Here is a 17,858-nt window from a genome sequence, read left to right on the forward strand (position 1 = left end):
AATAAATTTGAAGACAATTTTGCATGTTGTGGCAAATCATGAAGTCTAGAGGTTTTTTCAATATTTTATTTGTTTTCAGCACATCAAAATACATGGAGATTAGATGAAAATAATCAAACAGCTTTTTAGTCACAGACTTGTGAATTGAATTAATTTATTGCCTCCTATGAAGGACAGATCTTCAACTTCATTGAAAATCTAAACAGCAAAAAACAACGGATTTTCACTGATGAAAAGAAACAGCATCCCACACACAAAAAAGGGAACTGTGAATATGTATATGTAGCAGTCATTTCCCCTCTTTTGGGCAATATGCTTACTCTTGGGAAGTATTAATTCAAACTCACACACAGTCCCCACCGCAACATTGCTACACGATGTGGAAAAGGTATTCTTCAAGTGACTTTTCAACAAATGTTGATTGGGAAATGTGGGGAAATTTCCCTTGCATTTTCTCTGGGGTATTTAAGACCATCTACTCTTCTGTGTGTTGTAGTTATCTGGATATTTCTAAGGCCAGACAATGAAGAACTACAGGTAAGAGAAAATGGGATTGTTGTTGTTTTTTAAAGTTGAGGTGGAAGAGAAATCAGTTGATTGCATCTTTAGGTAGCCAGAGTAGTAGAAAAACAGGGAGTTTAACTATTAAGTGGAATGTTTATTCTTAAATGTTGTAATAAATCATGCACGGAGAACCTCCTGGAAACATTTATGGGAATACACATTTTCAAAAATTAAAAATATCCCTGCCTATAAAATTGGATGTAATTCAAGAAGCAAGAGACTTTTTTTTGTTTCTTTTGTTCATACACAAGAAAAGGAAAATTATATGGAATATAACAATGTTTGTTTTTGTGCCTTATAACAAAGCGGAGGCTAGTTCCTCTTTCAAATTATGGTTTCGTCTACATGGTTGTTATGAGCTGACATACACAACAGATACAAGATAGAAGTGATGAGAGAAATAGAAATGAGATTGGTTCCAAGGCTCTAGCCTCATAAGTGACTAGCCTTCACTTAGCATTATCCAGAATTATCAGACAGCATGGTCAAACACTGTGCTGACTGGAAGATTTGGGAATGGAAAAATTCATCACATCTAGAAGATTCTAGATTAGAGGAAGTCTGGTTGTAGTGATTTGATGGTTGTAGATTAGGGATTTCTCACCATCATCTCAAGCCACCTAAGATATTCTTTATCAGTGCTGCTTTGTTCTTCGTTCACCTTCTCCCATGCACGAAAAAAATCTTTTCAAAGCAATGAGTTGCCATTTAAGTTTCTTAAGGTAGAAGTTTTGTTTTGCATGATGGTAACTCCCCCCCCCCCCCAGTTATAAGAAACTGAAAGTATGAGAATCAGAGGAGACGGAAATCATCAAATCAAAGATGTGTTAAAACTTGGAGATGGCAATATAGAAGCCCAACTCTTAAGACAATAGTTGGACTAAGCTCTAACTGAGTATGCTATATTAATATTAACTTATTAAGTATGTTATGAGCAGCAAGACTTTTTAAAGTATGAATAATTGCTACCTGTTTCCTGTTCATTCTGTGCCACTTTTCCTCTCATTTATACATTTATTCCTCACTTTTCCTCTCATTTATACATCAGTATTACTAGGAGAATATATATTTTTGGTGGCCGGTAATCTGCTTCCCAATGTCACTAGGGATTAGTTCATCTGGACTGTTTTATCTGAAATTACAAATGCCAAAAGAATATCCGCTGTTGCAGAAATCAAAGCTGTTCAAATCACAATTTTATTCCTGCCCCATGATTTTCAGGGCACCGGGTCCACTTATCACATTATGGCAGGAAACATAATTTATAAATTGCAGTACTGTCAGGAAATTTAAGGCATTGCCAAAGCCAAACAATTCACATTAAGGGATTAGCACTCTCTATGAAACAAAATACAGTACAATTCTTCATTGTATGTCTTTGTGGGACTTCTAATAGGCATATAAATAAAGCCTGTCAATTTTATTTAGACACCTGCACTGCAGAGGGGACCATGTATGCATTTTCATGTGTTGTCCCTCCCCCCTCCCCAGTTCTGTGTTATATCCAGCTTTTGCATGCATGAGGCAAGGTTCAAGTTTCACATCATGATTGCAAATTTGAACAGGCAGGAAATGAATCATTGAGTAATGAGTAAAAGTACACTGTATTCAGATGCCTCAAAGTTAAGCCACCATGAATATAGTTCAAGCATTTTTAATTGGCTTTTTCCTATGTCATACATAAACAATAGCCTTGTAACAATAAGAAGTATATTCTTGAGCAAGAGACCTAAACAGTTAATTAATTAATTTGTTCTGCTGGGGGAAATAAACTAGTTCCACTAGATCTTTGCTGTCAAAAGTTTGGAGTCCTTCTAAACATCTTATGGTCATTTTAGTACTCACTCTCCCCCCTCCCCAATATTAAAAAGAAAGTAGTGGAGGATGCAAGACCTCCAACTTGTTTCAGATGGCCAAGATCCTTGCAACACTATGCTTTTTTCCCCATCAAAAATGGTAAAAATGGTAGGAATTGGGGAGAAGAGGGGAGGTCAGCAGCTTCTCGGCCTCCTTTGCTATGCTAGGAGGACTAACAAAATAGCTGCTATGTGAGAGTCCCAACTATCCTGCTCCAACAAAAGATGAATGAGTTGACTAGGAGGAAAGACAGCTGGACTCCTTGTGTTAGATATAGACAGAACGTACAACATTAGGTACAACTTCAAAGCTCTGAAGTTTTGTGTACCATGATTTGCCTATATATATATATATATATATATATATATATATATATATATATATATATATATATATATATATATATATATATATATATATAAGCTTGGCAGATAAGGAGTCGAGCTCTGGGGCTTAGTGGTTAACACATCTGCCTAAGATGCAATACAGCACAGGTTTGATTCCCAGTAAGGGTATGGCTAGCTGATGAGAGCTAAATAGCTTGAAATAGATCTATACTAGTCTCCCTTTATTTATTTATCAGCACAAATACAACAAATGTAACAAAAAGGCAAATACAACATACACGCGCGCGCGCGCGCACACACACACACACACACACACACACACACACACATATATATATATATATATATATATATATATATATATATATATATATATATATATTCTGGTTTAGTAAAAACTCAAACATAGGTAGTTCTTCGGGTTTGAAGAAGGCACACTGTTTTGCACTTCAGCATGGAGGTTGGTAGGTCTGCAATCCCTGGATGGAATCACACATTGTAGTACTGAAAATCCATTGTTGTAATAACTGTGAATGCTATTTTGTGATGCTGTTCATGTTGGTTTTTTTAATCAATTTTTGATGGCACTTGTTTTCAAAGCCAGTGGAGACTTCATAGCACAGGCCTTGCCAGCAACTGCAGCTTTAGTTCCCTTAACTGGATGCCACGGTGGCATAAGATCTCCTTCACAGCAAGTAGTTCTTGTGTGGATGATCTTGAGATCTCTTCCCAGTTTCCAATACACCATAGAACAATGGCAAGGCATATGGTGGTAGTCTATTCTGATGATGTGTCCCACCCACCATATCTGGCTTATGGTAATCAAGGACTTAATGCTGGTGGACTTTGCATGATCCAAAATCTCAATGTCAGAGTTCTGACAGATGCTCTAATTAAATCATGAGCCTTGAGCCAAGCTTCAAAAGAAATCCAGTTACTTATTAGAATCAACATGTTTGCATGTACCCAAGTGAAGCCATCTCTGCCCCCACGTAATTTATGGCCCAATTATGATGCTGTTTCCACCCTCTCCCAGGGTGTGTCATAAATCACATTCTCCAATGGAGCACTTTCTGCAGGCTGTACAGATTATGCCCCTCCCACTGTTGCAGATATCCTGGGAAACAGCCTTGTGAAAGGTATGCATGGAATGTGCTTCTGGTTGTGGCTGCTGTGCTGCACCGTCAGTCCCCCCCCCCCCCAGCCTATGGCAACTCGAGAGCAAGCCAAGTTGACATTCAAAGTTAGAGACACAATTTTTCTAATGAATGCAAGGAGTCAACTGAGGTCATGCATGCAAAATTTCTCCAGTTATTTGATGCACCATCAGTACAGAGTTCCAGACTCACATCCATATTAGGAGAGAAGGGATAACCACAGCCCTGTAGACTTTCCGCTATGATTGTTGTATTGAGCATTGTCATATGCAGCCACCACAGAACCTGGCAGCTGGTATCCTTTAGAAGTTTTGGACTTCAGCTTGCATTAGAATCCTCTAGTAAAAAAAGAGGACTGTGGAAGTTGTTTAAAACATCAGGAAGGCACCAGCTTGCTTAGCTACCTTAGAAGAGAAGTGAGATTCCTTTCATAGCAAAGCATTAGAAATGACATACATGTTTAGCATTCCTTTTCTATATGTGTATGCACTTCAAGTCAGTGTTGACCCCTAGTGACTATCTGGACTAGATTCTACAGTTTTCTTGGCAAGATTTCAGAAGTGCTTGGCCTTTACCCCTTTCCAAGCCTGAGAGAGAGTGACTGCCCCAAGATCACTCGATTGGCTTTGTGCCTGAAACAGAGCTAGAACTGAGTTTCCCATTTTCTAGTTTGATGCCTTTAACCATTACACCAGAATGACTTTGTATGGCATTTCTTAGCAGAATCTAAGAGGTTTCTGAGCCTAGCATTCATCTGCTACCTGCTACCTGTGTCATTCTAAAGCAAGAGTAAGTTGTCTATCTCACCCATAAGGCAACTTGCACTACTACATGTTGCTCAAGTGTTTCCAAGTTCATAATTTGGACCTGGCTTGGACATATTTTGCTGGTGATATGGAGGGCTTACTGGCATTTTGTTTTCATTTGCAGGCCTCCATATGTCATCCCTGATTTTTCTCTTTCCTGTTTCTTATGGCAAGTGGTGCCCAGACTCCTGTGCATTTTCAGTGCTAATATGATCAACATTTCTGCCTTCCGAATCCATCGTGTGGAAAGTGCAGGTGAAAGTTCTCATCATGATAGACAATCCATGGAAAGAAGAGTCTCCTATTGTTGGTTCTTCTGGTTCTTCTTTCTCTTTTTTAATACAAAGTAATTCTGTGTTTACGCAGATAATTGCCAAGATCACACCATATACTCCTGGCCTACTTTTGTCCTGGAAGGAGAACCCGCAGTCCTAAAATGTCTACAGTACTTTGATCTGTCCCTTAACCTGACTTGGAATAAAAAAGGTTCATCAACTATTATCCCTGCAGGATTCAAGGGGCCAAGAATAATGTCACAAGATAATATTGTCTGGCTTTTACCAACCATTCTTCAGGACAGTGGGGAATACATCTGCACTCAAAGGTGAGCATACAACTCATGGAGTCATTCAGTTTTACATAGCTTAACTTTGGAAAGAGAGTACATTTAGCCAGGAGTAGGTAAGAGGTTAGTGGAAAAGGCACTAGAGTACTAACACAGCACTCATGGTATACTCTTTGGAGGAAAGTTGTTTCTTGTACCACATATCTTATGTATGTTGGATACACTGCTGGGAAATACATTAGTCCACTTTTACTAACACAAAGCTTAACTATTCAATTTAGGATCAAGGAGTAGGACAAAATATATGCAATTAGCATATTTAAATGACCTGATTGATTTTTTTTTATTCCTGGACTAATGTGAACATAGTTTACCTCAGACTGTGCAGCTTCCCTGAAGTTTGTGATATATTTGGTGGTTACCAATTTAAGGGATTAATGATATTCATCTTAAAATTTATCCATAATAACGAAATGATTTCTGAGTTTCAATTGGGCATATTTATGCCACCATTAAGATGAACACTTTACTATAGCTACACTTAGCTTTATTAAGATTAGGACTATTATTTTCTTTCAGAGAAAATGGTAAGGCTTACTCATGACCTGGGCAATTAGTTGTAAAAAAAATTAGTCTGGGGTTTCACTGACTTCTCATTCTGTTCCAGAAAATTCCCCAACTTTAAGAAATGGGGTTGAAAGAAGAGCACCAGGATTTGTGTGAACAGGAGTGTTTTCAACAAAATCAGTGAACACAATTTAGTATGTCAGTAGTACTGTCCAGTTTCTGGTATTGTACTGTACTGTATCCTATTAAATGTTGTCTAAAACAATTAAATATGAGTAATAAAGAATGAAAAGCTTCATCTTTGTGTTGAATTCTACAATTCCTCATTATGAATTTATCTTTCCCTGCAGGAATTCCTCCTACTGTGCTAAAGTATCAATACATTTAAAAGTTGTCAAGAGAAATGAAACCAATAATATTTCCTATCCCCAGAAGGCATTTCTGCTTAGTTCCGGAAAGATCGTTTGTCCTAATCTAGAAAACTTTAGGCAAAACAATACCAATTACGAACTCAAGTGGTACAAGGTATTATTTTCAAATCATTTTTAAATTTCTATATGGGGATTTGAACTTGAATTTCCAATATTCAAAATTCACTAATTAAGGTTAAAGCATCTATGGTCCTACAGAGCTTACTGGATTGCTGGTTCCATTACTTCTGATCATTATGTTCTGTCTTAAACTCAGGGAACTATACAACTATCATCAGCTCTATGTTATACATTACAAACTGAATAGGATGAAACTTTCAGTAGTGATCAACTTGTAATCAACTCTGAGTGATAGTCTAAATGAGTTAGATATGTGTGTTATAGCTTCATTTGACTTCTGGAACACTCACATCACCATATGATTGTAATTCAGCAATTTTGTTTTTGAAACCTGCAATGACCTCATTGCATTGTAGACTTTTTCCCTCTTGCATTTTAAGAAGTTATTGTGTGTGCCCCCCCACAAAGTGCTGACTGTTAAACGATAGCCTTTTCTCCACTACAGTCTTTGAGCATCCTCATAGCATCGTCCAGCCATTGTGGCAGTGATATCAAACCTGTTCTCATAAGTTACTTTAAATCAATGGTGTTTGGGTGATTGTAGAAGATGCTATAAATCACTATTTAAGAAATGACACCTGCCCCCTGCAACCCAAAGGTGGGTTGCTGCCGGCATTACTGCCAGTTTGGTCCGCGTGCAATTTTGCGCGCTCACTTTGCTCATTAATGCGCCTGACACATGCTCCACACGCGTGCACAGTTGCCCATAAATAGGTCTGTGCAGAACATTTAAAAATGGGGGAAAAAAACATGCTGCCCCAACTGGGGAACTGCCATTTCTGGCGACCCAGGCTGGCAAACCATGACCGGTTCGGCTGAACTGGTCCGAACCGGTAGGAACACACCTCTGGTGCAAACTCAGGTGAGTTGAATATGCTAAAACCTATTTATTAAATATATCTGAAGAAAATATGTCTCTGCATCAGGTAGCCTATATTTCATAATAGTTTATTCTAGGTTTCCTACCCCAATTTGATATTTTAAAAAGTTATTGGCATGCTACAAAACAAAGAACCAGCCATGTGAGAGAAAGCATCTTCTGACATCCATCAAATGCTCTCAAAATCCCAAAGGTTCCCACTGTTGGTAAAAAGTAGGCTACTGTTCAATGAAAACAGAAATGGGCCTGACCCTGCTATTATTTTTGAGCCAATTCAAATCTTCGCTCTTTGCCCATAGTTTTTAGTTCTCTCATATTTTCTAATTGCCTCCTCATGTTGATTTCAGAGAGTAATTTTTTTTTCATTGTATGGCTTTTTGTACGTTTTTGTCTGGATGACTTAATCTTAGTTACTTTCACAACTTTTGACAAAAAACACGTTATAGTTTAAGAAATAAATATCAACCAATCAAACCATATAGATTTAGGTTGTCTGTTTCTTGCTTGGAAAAAGATATTTGATTATTTTGAACATGTCATCAGGCATTCTTGGGGGAAAAATGGAGGAGATCTCCAAAAGATTGGTGTCACCATGTCAACAATATGATCATTAAACCAATCTGGACATTTTAAATAGTGCAAAATAAATGAAAAAATGTATACGCAAGAGGAAAATTGGCATTACCTTTGCACTGAAGCAAGTCTGATACTACAATTAACCATTAAATATCTCCTTTCTTTTCTTTTAATCTCTAGGACTCTATACGTCTGAACATGGATAATAAGAAGTTTGCAGCTCTGAATGGAACTAATTATCTCTTGATCAATCCTATTTCGATGAGTGATTCAGGATATTATACTTGTGAAATGACCTTTGAGTTTGAAAAGGAACAATATAATATTACCAGAACTATTCAGCTACAAATACTTGGTAAAAGAAACACAAAACCAACCAAAGTGTTTTGAGTGAATGGAGTAGTTACTGTATAACTATTAAATATGATACTAACAGTTGTTTTTAAATGTTAATTTGATTTTTATATAAGTTTTCATCACGGTAAATTTTATAACTTGGGGTAAGCTTTCAAAGTACAGAAGATGGGGATGTAGTTCATTATGAGGGCCAACTTTGCAAGAAAAAAGTCAGTTGTTAGTTCCAAGTAAAATGGTAAAAAGTTCCTTTCTGTGACTCTTAAAAGCTGTGGCCAGGGTAGACAGCACTTATCTAGATGGCACAATGGTTAGCTTTCAAATAAGGCAATACTATTTTGGCTTACATATATATGTGTTTTTTATTTCTGCTACTTCCATTGGATGGCTAGGTCATGATATGTAAAAGTTTTGCCACCAGCCTTACTAGTTACTTTCACTTTTTGGATTAGTTTCCTGATGTAAGACCAGAAGAAATTGTACGCCTGTTTATTCATCCAACTTTTTTTCTATGTAATTGCAGATGCACAAAATCTGTTTATCTCTAAGTACAAATAGTTTGCTTGAAAGTGATCTGGCAGAGAATTGTGGAAAAAAAATAAGATGTAAACAGAAACTTCCTTATCTTCAAGTTTCTCAGCATTAGAACTGTCAGATGCCAAAATTAGGAGATTATCCAGTTCAACATTCCAGCTATTTGGTTTCAGATAACTTTCTGAAATAACTTCATCTGAGAACATAAATTCTTAACTGTCAATGGAAGCTAAAACTGGTATCTTTAACAAGGAAATGTAACAAATATCCAAATATAGCTCTTTGAAATAATTCCAGGAATATAGATGTACTTAATGATGCAAAAAATAAATTAAGGCATGATATTTTCTTCAGAAGTAAAAATGGCTCCAGTCCCATAGTTAAAAAAAAAAGTTTTTAAACTAGCTTTTTTTGATGGATTGAACCATAAACAATATGGGAATGCATTGCCTATAAGGAGCCAAAAGATGGCAGTAATGTCTAAAAACCTTACTAATAAACAGTACAGTTCTCCTCTGTGCCAATGTTAAAATGTTTCCAACTAGCAAGGATCTTCTGTAAAATTCAGAAAAACTTGCAGGGTTTTTACCTCTATCTTTTAGATAGTGAAGACAAGAAATCCACCATGCCACTTAAAAGGCTTAAGGTGAGGTAAAAAGTAGGACTGGAAATGGACTTTACAATGTATGCTATATCCCAGCATGCATCAGTGCTAATTCCTGTGCCAATTATTTCCTTTCAACTGCCCATTCTGGTGCTGGAAACCATCCCATATTCAACCTTCTTTTTTTTTGTAACTTGAAGAGAAAAAGAATTATTTTGATAATTTTCATTTTCTTGCAAACTATAAGATATGTCATTTTCTCCTGCTACAGCTTAGACAAACTGTGGGCCTACCGGAGTTACAGTCCCCATTTCTCCCACTTTCTAGAGGACCAGATTAGTTAATTCTGCTTTGGAACTCACAAAGATGCAATTGTATTCAGTATTTTACTTCTTCTTCACATCACTTGCTGCTCTATGAATTTGTCTACATTCCCGATATGTTAAACAGAGCAAGCAAGCAAGCAACTTTACTTACTAACCTATTTTACTGTTTTAAAAACAGATTGAGTTCATGCAGTTTTCTGTTTAAATGGCCTGAATTGTAAGACCATGATGATTATAGAAATAAAATGAACTGCTGTGGATATTTTGTGCTAACCCCATGTCCTGGAAATGATCACTGTTTAATTGTAGAAAAGAGTGCATATTTTGGCAATATTAATAAGCATGTTCAGTTGGATAACCCCCAACTCTTAAAGCACAGGGTATAATATGAAGATAGGCTCAAGCAATATCCACTTTTGTGAACTCTAACATGCCTACATGACACCATGCTTTTCACAGATCCCATCACCTATTGATCTCTGGGTAGTCACAGTGAAATGTCCAGATTTCTGGCCTTGAGGCCCAGCAAGTCTAAAGGACACAAAGGATCAGCTATTGTAGGAAGTCAGGTTCATATTTCTGGAGAACTCCTAGACTGAGTTGGCTATCTTTACTTTATTAATGAATCAAATTTATATAGTGATCCATCTGATAGGAAGTGACTCTGGGTAGTATAAAATAATCCTTGCGCTTCAACTCTCTGCCCACAGAAAGCTGCTCCTGCGGATAGCATTACAATGGCTTACTCACAGCCTAGATTATAGTTCAACATATGAACCAGAACCTGGGCCAAATATTGAATTTGAAATTTTTGATTGCTGATTTTCAATTGTATCTAGTTCTTTGGAAAATATCACTGTGCTCTTATAGCAGTTATTAGAATGCATGCATGTTGTAATGATAATATATTGTTTCAAACATCTAATGATTTCCCCTGGTTTTTCCACTAGAACAAAAGAAAAACAATATCCCCATTATTGTCAATCCAGATGAAAGGATTACATCAGCAACTCTTGGTAAGGCCAATAATTTATTTAAGAAACTTGTGAACAGTGAGGGCAATGATTAACCTAATGTCGACTGCTTTTCTGATTCTGGCAGTATCAGATTAGAAGTTCAATAATGCTAGTCCATTCTTCATAAACATCTTACAGTAATTGTCAACTCTAGGATACATCTGAAATTACAGCTAATGTTAATGTTATTGCTAAATGTCTTAGCTAAGTCAATGTTGTCTGGGGTTGGATGTTAAACAGACTTAGGCTTTATTAGAAGTTCAATGGGACAATAACAGTGAATGGCTGAGATGTGGGTTTGCTTGATCTGAAGAAGATTTTTCACTGGTTAGCATGGTATCAGTACCAAATTAAAAAAAAAAATCCAAAATGTTGACTGAACATATACAGTGCAGCCTTACATCAATGTCCAAAATGTAAATGAGTTAAACTCTTGATGACTTCATGGACACTTCCAGATGTTTCTTAGAAACAATGAAGATGTGATTTACAAATGCAAACTTTCTTGTGAGAAGTTTTTTTTAACATCCTGGTCTTGCACATAGCCTGAGGATTTTGTATGCTCTTCTATTCTAATTACCCATGATAGCCCTGACCATATAGAGATTTTCCCCAAATTTAGTGAGAAGGTGCTATCTAGCTGGTTAGGTTCCATGATGGAAGGCACAATTATTTGAAAGCATCCAAGTCAGGTGTTTGATTCTAGTCCCCGGATATTCTTTTCTGGATTCTTTGCAGTCATGGCCAAAGGCTATAACCTTGGGCAAGTTGAGATAAGAGTTTCCAGCCCTTTTTTTCTCATGCTGCTTACATGGCAAAGATATACAAACCGTAGCCAAAGAAGCAAACAGTGAAATTCTGCATAGTCCCATATTTTGTGCATAGTTCTGCCCAAAACCATGAATATGTCCAATGACCTGATAGGAAATGGAGAATCTGATTCTGTGACCACAGCATTGGGAGGAAAGTAGAATTTTTGTCCTGGATCTTGCTCCATCAGGGAGCTGGAGTGGCCCTGATAGCAAATTGCAACACAACCTAGCATAACAAGTGCCATGCTTGTACAGAAGGTGGCTAATGTGAGGTTCAGCAACAAGTGCATGAAAGCAAAAAGTCTGGACTTCCTACTGAAAAACATGAGATCTCTGCTCAATCTGGCCTAGTGGATCTCTGTCTCTTCCTTGAAGTATGAGCAGAAATTTAACAACTGGTTTTCAAGAATCAGACCAAGGTGGCTAGGTAATAACCCTAATAAAGAATGTCATTTGTGAATGAATTAAGTGTATGTCCTAGCAGATTGCTCTGCAGCAGTGGTAGGTTACAACTGGTATGCCCCGGTATGGGCGTACCAGTGCCTGCTGGGAGCACCAGGTACCGTTCCAGTATGGTGCTACGGAGGGTCCACCTGCTGCCTGCGCTCCTTACCGGTATTTGAAGTTTTGGGGACTTCTGCGCAGGTACATGGAGCGCATGGCACCTGCGCGATGCTCCGCCGAGCAGCTGGATCTGCACACATTCATGTGGTGAGCCCCCAGCCCCGTTGCACCGTATCGGTTGCAACGGGATCCAGAACCCATTACTGCTCTGCAGGAATAAGACAAAGACATAAAATGTCCTGTAAATTGTTCTTCCTGTGACTATCCATTATCAGGCATTATGATATGCTGGTCAATATTAGTCACCTTTTATCAACAAGAATAAAATCCAAACAGAAGAACAGAAAAACACACGTCTCACATTAACAATAAGAAAAAAGGTGTACAAAAAGGGAAAAGAAAAAAAGCCACAGATGTCAAATATATATGATTATATATTATTAATCATCTTGATTAGAACTTGTAAAAGGAAAGCAGTTTTAATCTCACTTTCCCACACTCCAGTAATGGGGCAGAGACCAATTTTGCCTGCAGTAAAGTTATTGAAAAAAGGGTGAAGATTTGAACCACCCTTTCCTTTTTTTTTTTTCATTACTGCATCTATGGAAGAGTTCTCTAGGCACTAATGTGGCCAAATTATCTATTCCCAAATGCCAAATAGTCAACAACATTTGGTAATGATGATATTCATATATTGGTAGGGGTTTTTTTTTTGCGGAGGGGAGTGATATGTTGTACTTATATCAGGTGGTCATGAACACAGTCTGCAATATTATCCCTATTCCCCCTGAAGGCTTCAGGTTGGGTCTTTGATCATGTCTGTTACTTTGGTGAAATGAAAATCAATGGCTTACATTGGCCTCCTGGATTAGATGAAACTGTTTTCTGGGGTACTTGTCCAATTCCATACTTGCCATTGCTAAAGTGGATTCCTACCTGCATCTCATTTGAAATCCAATAGGATTACAGTTTTCAGAGTAACTGCATGAGAATTGCAAATTGGGTACATTCTTGAACTAATATCAGGACTAATAAAACTTAAACAAAAACCAGTGAGTATGCTGACATTAAACCACCCCATTAAAGTTGAGTTACCTCATAGCTACTTAATACTGATTGCTAAAAGAAGAATGTTCTTCTGAAAATACCTCAGAAATTCAAAGTTGGGGTGATTTGTTCCTGTGGACATATATTCTCTGGTGTATACCCGTATTTTTCGGAGTAGAAGACGCACCTTTTTTCCTCAAAAAAGAGACTGAAAATCTGGGTGTGCCTTATACACTGAATACAGCATTTTTTGCCTCCCAAAACTCCACCCCCTTCACCAAAATGGCTGTGCATAGCCTTTAGGAGGCTTTCAGAGAGCTCTTGGGGCTGGAGAGGGAAGAAATGACCAAAAAATGGGCCATTTTTTGTTCAATTTTGCCTCCCCCAGTCTCCAGGAGCACTCTATAAGGCTCCTAAAGGCTATCCATGCCCTCTTTTTTAAAACAAAAAAAAGGCCCGTTTTCACGAAAATAGGCTATTTTTGGGAGATTTGCAGAGTGCAAAAACTTTTTAAAAAATTTTCCTCTTTAAAACTTTGCTGCATCTTATACTCTGAAAAATATGGTATTTATTTATTTTTCTTAACTCTGTATTTCATTTCAAAACAGGTTCTCAACTCACCATTCCATGTAGAGTTTTTATTGGAGCAAATAATCATTCTGATGTTGATGTCTGGTGGCTGGCTAACAACAGTTATATACAAAACATGTATCCAGACGAAAGAGTTAAGGAAGGAGAAACTGGGTAAATGTTGTTTTTTATTTTTATTGATTTTAAAATAATAACAAAAAAACCCCCCAACTATATATACATTGTCAAAAAGAAAGAAAAAATACAGCTGCTTAAAAAAATAAATGAGAAAATTAGAACAGAAAAAAAAATCCATTCATATGTGGCAAGTTTAATCAGGTCTTCAATCCACTAAGTAAATGGAAGTGTACCTTTTATCTTTCCAATGTTGCAAAATCAACCTTTTAGCCATAGTGAGGACATAGAGAATCAAATGTTGTTTGGTTGTCAAATTCCAAGTCTGAGTTGGATGATTCTCAATCATCCAGGTCATAGTTGTTCCGAAGGTACTTTTTCCAAGAGGCAACTGGACTTTCTTGTTTTTCTTTGAAGACGTTTCACTTCTCATCCAAGAAGCTTCTTTTGCTGAAGAAGTGTGTCATGATATAATTGCAAACAATGCAAATTATTTAATTGTTGCCTCTTGCACAATGCCCACATGATGCTTTTTGTTGTCTATGTTACATCCACCTCTCCAACTCCTGAAAACACAGTGAATGAAAAATGCATTTGAACACCTAGCGTTACCAGGTTGTGGACCTGCTTAACTTCAAATATCATTTGTTCCAACTTCACTTGGAATAATGGCATGACATCTAAATGGTGATAACTTGAGAACTTTTCAACGATACATTTTATATGTCATAAATGAGTGCCAATTAAAGTCGAAGTAGACTGATGGATGACAGTAAAATCATTTTTCCACATCTGTGTATTCCCTTTAATCTAGTTTAATGTGATAGATGAGCTATATAATTTTAGAGCAAAAGAGATATGAACTGGATGCGTGATGAGGTGGTTACATCAATTCTTTTTCAGTTTAAGTGTTCTTATATTAACAGCAGAGGTCAGGTGAGAGGGGGGAATACCTCAATAGCAGGATTTTTTTTTTCATTTAGATTTTTTCCCCCCACAAATGAAAAAATCCAGGCTATATCATCCTTCAATCAGTTGCCCTTTCCTTCTGAGCTCTTCTCACTCTCTGCCTAACAATATAAATGATTATATTCCCTCTTAGGCAATTTGTAGAAAACAACAACAGCTCTATTGAGGTGCAATTGATCTTTGATTCCATCACAGAAGCTGATTTCCATACTGAATTCAGATGTGTGGCACAAAACAGCGGTGGGAATCGTGTACAAACAGTGACAGTCACGGAAAAAAAGAAAGGTCTGTATTACAACCTAATTATGCTTATTGCCATCTTCTTCCATTATTATTTTTTTCTGATGACTCTGATAATAGCCATTCATTTTTCTCATTTTGTAAATATGGAAAGAAAGTTAAGGAATAAAGTGGCCAAAGGTCAGGAATAACTTCTGGTCAGGTCATGTTTATATTACATGATTTCTAATAAATTGTTTTACTTTCAAATAATTACTATTTCTCTTGGCATGTTTCCAAAGGAAGAAGCGAGGAAATTATGTACATACAAAATTATCCAGCTTTGCCAAATTTATCCCCAGTGGAGGGATTCAGCCAGTTAGCATCACTTTGGGACAACCGGTTGTTAATTTTCTGAGCAGATAGGTGAACTGGTTATTGGAAGAAATCATTAGGACAGAGAACCGGTTGTTAAATTATTGGAATCCTATCACTGGTTATCCTACATTTTGCTTATTGCTGCTATACAATGAGTTTTTTAAATTCTCTCTCGAATCCATAACATGTAGCTAATAAGCAAAACTTCTCAACCTATGCTTCATACAGATCACATGATAAGTTCCCCAATAAATGCCACATCTCTACTAGGGCCATTGAATCTCATTTGGAGGGCTTCTTAGGTGAACTTCTTCACACTAATCACATTGATTTTCATATGAAATCAGACATGGTTCCCATTTTTGTTCTACCTCAAGTTGAGGGGAGGGGGCATTTTACTTCACTGATGTGAAGAAGTAAGCTATGCAAACAGCAATTATATTGACCCAAGTCAAGTATTTGGTACCAGGGCAAGGTATGATATACTATTTATGGGTTCTCCCATTTGCTATCGTCAAGCAAAGAATAACTATCATATCTCATGATTGAATATATTAGTTACAACTTAGAATATATACAGTATATTCTATATATTTAGATACATACACACACACAGAAAGAGAGGGAGGGGGGTGCTAACCTTTCCAAGATTTGTGAATAGAAAACTAATGTAAGAATCAGATTACTCTTAGTCAACAGTTTTATTGAATTGAAATAAACATCCCAACAATATTTTTCCCAACCTGGCTTGCTGAGCTTTCTGGAAGCTGCTGAGTGTTCTGTTGGGCAATAGTTTGCTCAATCTGTACACTAAAACATTGAAGGAATTCTACTTCAGTGGAGAGTTTGTAGCAGCAAATGGAATTATCTCTTAATTCCATGTAGGATTGGCTTGGGAACTTCACAACCATGTACGAGTTGGCAGAAGTGCAAGAATGGGGAACATATGAATCTTCAGGTTTTGTTGAACTGTAGCATAAATGTATTCCAAGATCACCTGAAAAGTCATAGATTATATTAATTACATTATATCAGTGCAACATGATACCTAAAGATATTATATACCTTCAGAGCAAAGGACAGCACTGAAAGGGTAAAAAGCTTGCAGTTTTCTACACCGTTATCCAGTTACACACTTTTGGAAGCATCTGACTTGCCCTACTTTAAAACTATGCTCTGATTGTATATTCTTACAAAATTTAACCACATTTCTTTTTATTGTCATAAAAATGGCATGTTGTTGTTTTGTAATCCATCTGCTACTGATAAAACTTGTGTTTGTGGGAACCAGGGAGCTTAGAAAAAGAATGATTTAACCAATGCATAATATGTTGTCTAACGTTAGTTTTTTCTTTCTTTTTTAAAAGACCGCGAGTTGTCTTGGTACTTGGCAGTTACTCCTATGGCTCTTGCTGTTGTCATCCTAGGAGGAGTGTATTTGAGTAAATACTGGAAACAAAGATCTACCAAGGGTTATGTTGTGGCCAACTCCTAATGAATATAGTTTTATTTCTTATATACATTTTTATTTTAGCATCCTAAATGATTTTCTTATCTGTCCTAAGATAGCTAGAATCTTTTTGGTTGTAAACAGAAATGAAGTTGCTGTTTTGATGCTTGTTAAAGGAAATCTAAAGCAAGTTTCTGTAATAGCAAAAATATAATAATTGTATTTTTGTAATGTTATTTGTAATTTTACCACTGAAACCTGATACAGAAAAGTAACTTTAATAGGAGTAAACATGAATCAGCTACTACCTTATTTAGGTTTTATATTAGGGGGGGTATGTGTGCATATTTTATAAATAGTATTGCATTTTTTTTAAAAAATGATTAAATTTAACACAAAGAGACATGGCAGGGAAGAGAGAGAGAGAGAGACTATAAAAAAACCATATTTCTTAAAAAAAAACCTAAAAGAAATTAATCTTTCAAAGAAAAAAAGTTATGCAAGTTATATGTTAAATATGTCTGATTTTTTGGAATTTTGAAAGCCAGTAAGATATTAAAGCTGAACAGGGAATATAGCAAATGTAGTTAATTGTATTATAATTACAATTGTATACATTTGATGTCATATAATAAATTATATTTTTTTCCAATTTTACTGCTTTTATTGTTTACTATTTATTAACTGATTAAGAGTAATTATGAATTCTACTATCTAATTTTAATGTTCTACAATATATCATCAGCATCAGAAACTTGATTTATTTACACTATAACAAATTCTTTTGCTGCATCTGATGTTGCCAAACTGGCTGATCCATATTATATGCACAGAGAACTCACATCTTCTGAAAGTGTCTTATGAAATGAAGTATCCTTTAATTAAACCAAATTATCATCCCTGAGATCAGTTGAGCCTACACCATAGTAATAATAGCATCAATATTTTTGGACTTATCTGCAGAATGCAAGTCACCAGATCCTTCTTAAAATTACCCAGACCATATTAGA

The 17,858-nt window shown here is 36.5% G+C and overlaps 1 protein-coding gene across 1 annotated transcript; it reads left to right on the top strand.

Annotated features, from left to right (window-relative positions):
- Window positions 1–343: 343 nt before the first annotated feature.
- On the top strand, window positions 344–17,221 carry LOC116514562 (interleukin-1 receptor type 2-like). The gene is made up of 9 exons (XM_032226147.1): window positions 344–537; window positions 4,856–4,986; window positions 5,098–5,335; window positions 6,214–6,388; window positions 8,051–8,225; window positions 10,639–10,704; window positions 13,736–13,871; window positions 14,935–15,086; window positions 16,766–17,221. Exons 1-9 carry the CDS (start codon window positions 524–526, stop codon window positions 16,891–16,893), a joined length of 1,215 nt encoding a protein of 404 aa, XP_032082038.1. The 5' UTR covers window positions 344–523; the 3' UTR covers window positions 16,894–17,221.
- The last annotated feature ends 637 nt before the right edge of the window (window positions 17,222–17,858 follow it).

The sequence above is a fragment of the Thamnophis elegans genome, chromosome 11, assembly GCF_009769535.1.
Source record: "Thamnophis elegans isolate rThaEle1 chromosome 11, rThaEle1.pri, whole genome shotgun sequence".
In the NCBI taxonomy this organism is placed as follows: Eukaryota; Metazoa; Chordata; class Lepidosauria; order Squamata; family Colubridae; genus Thamnophis; species Thamnophis elegans.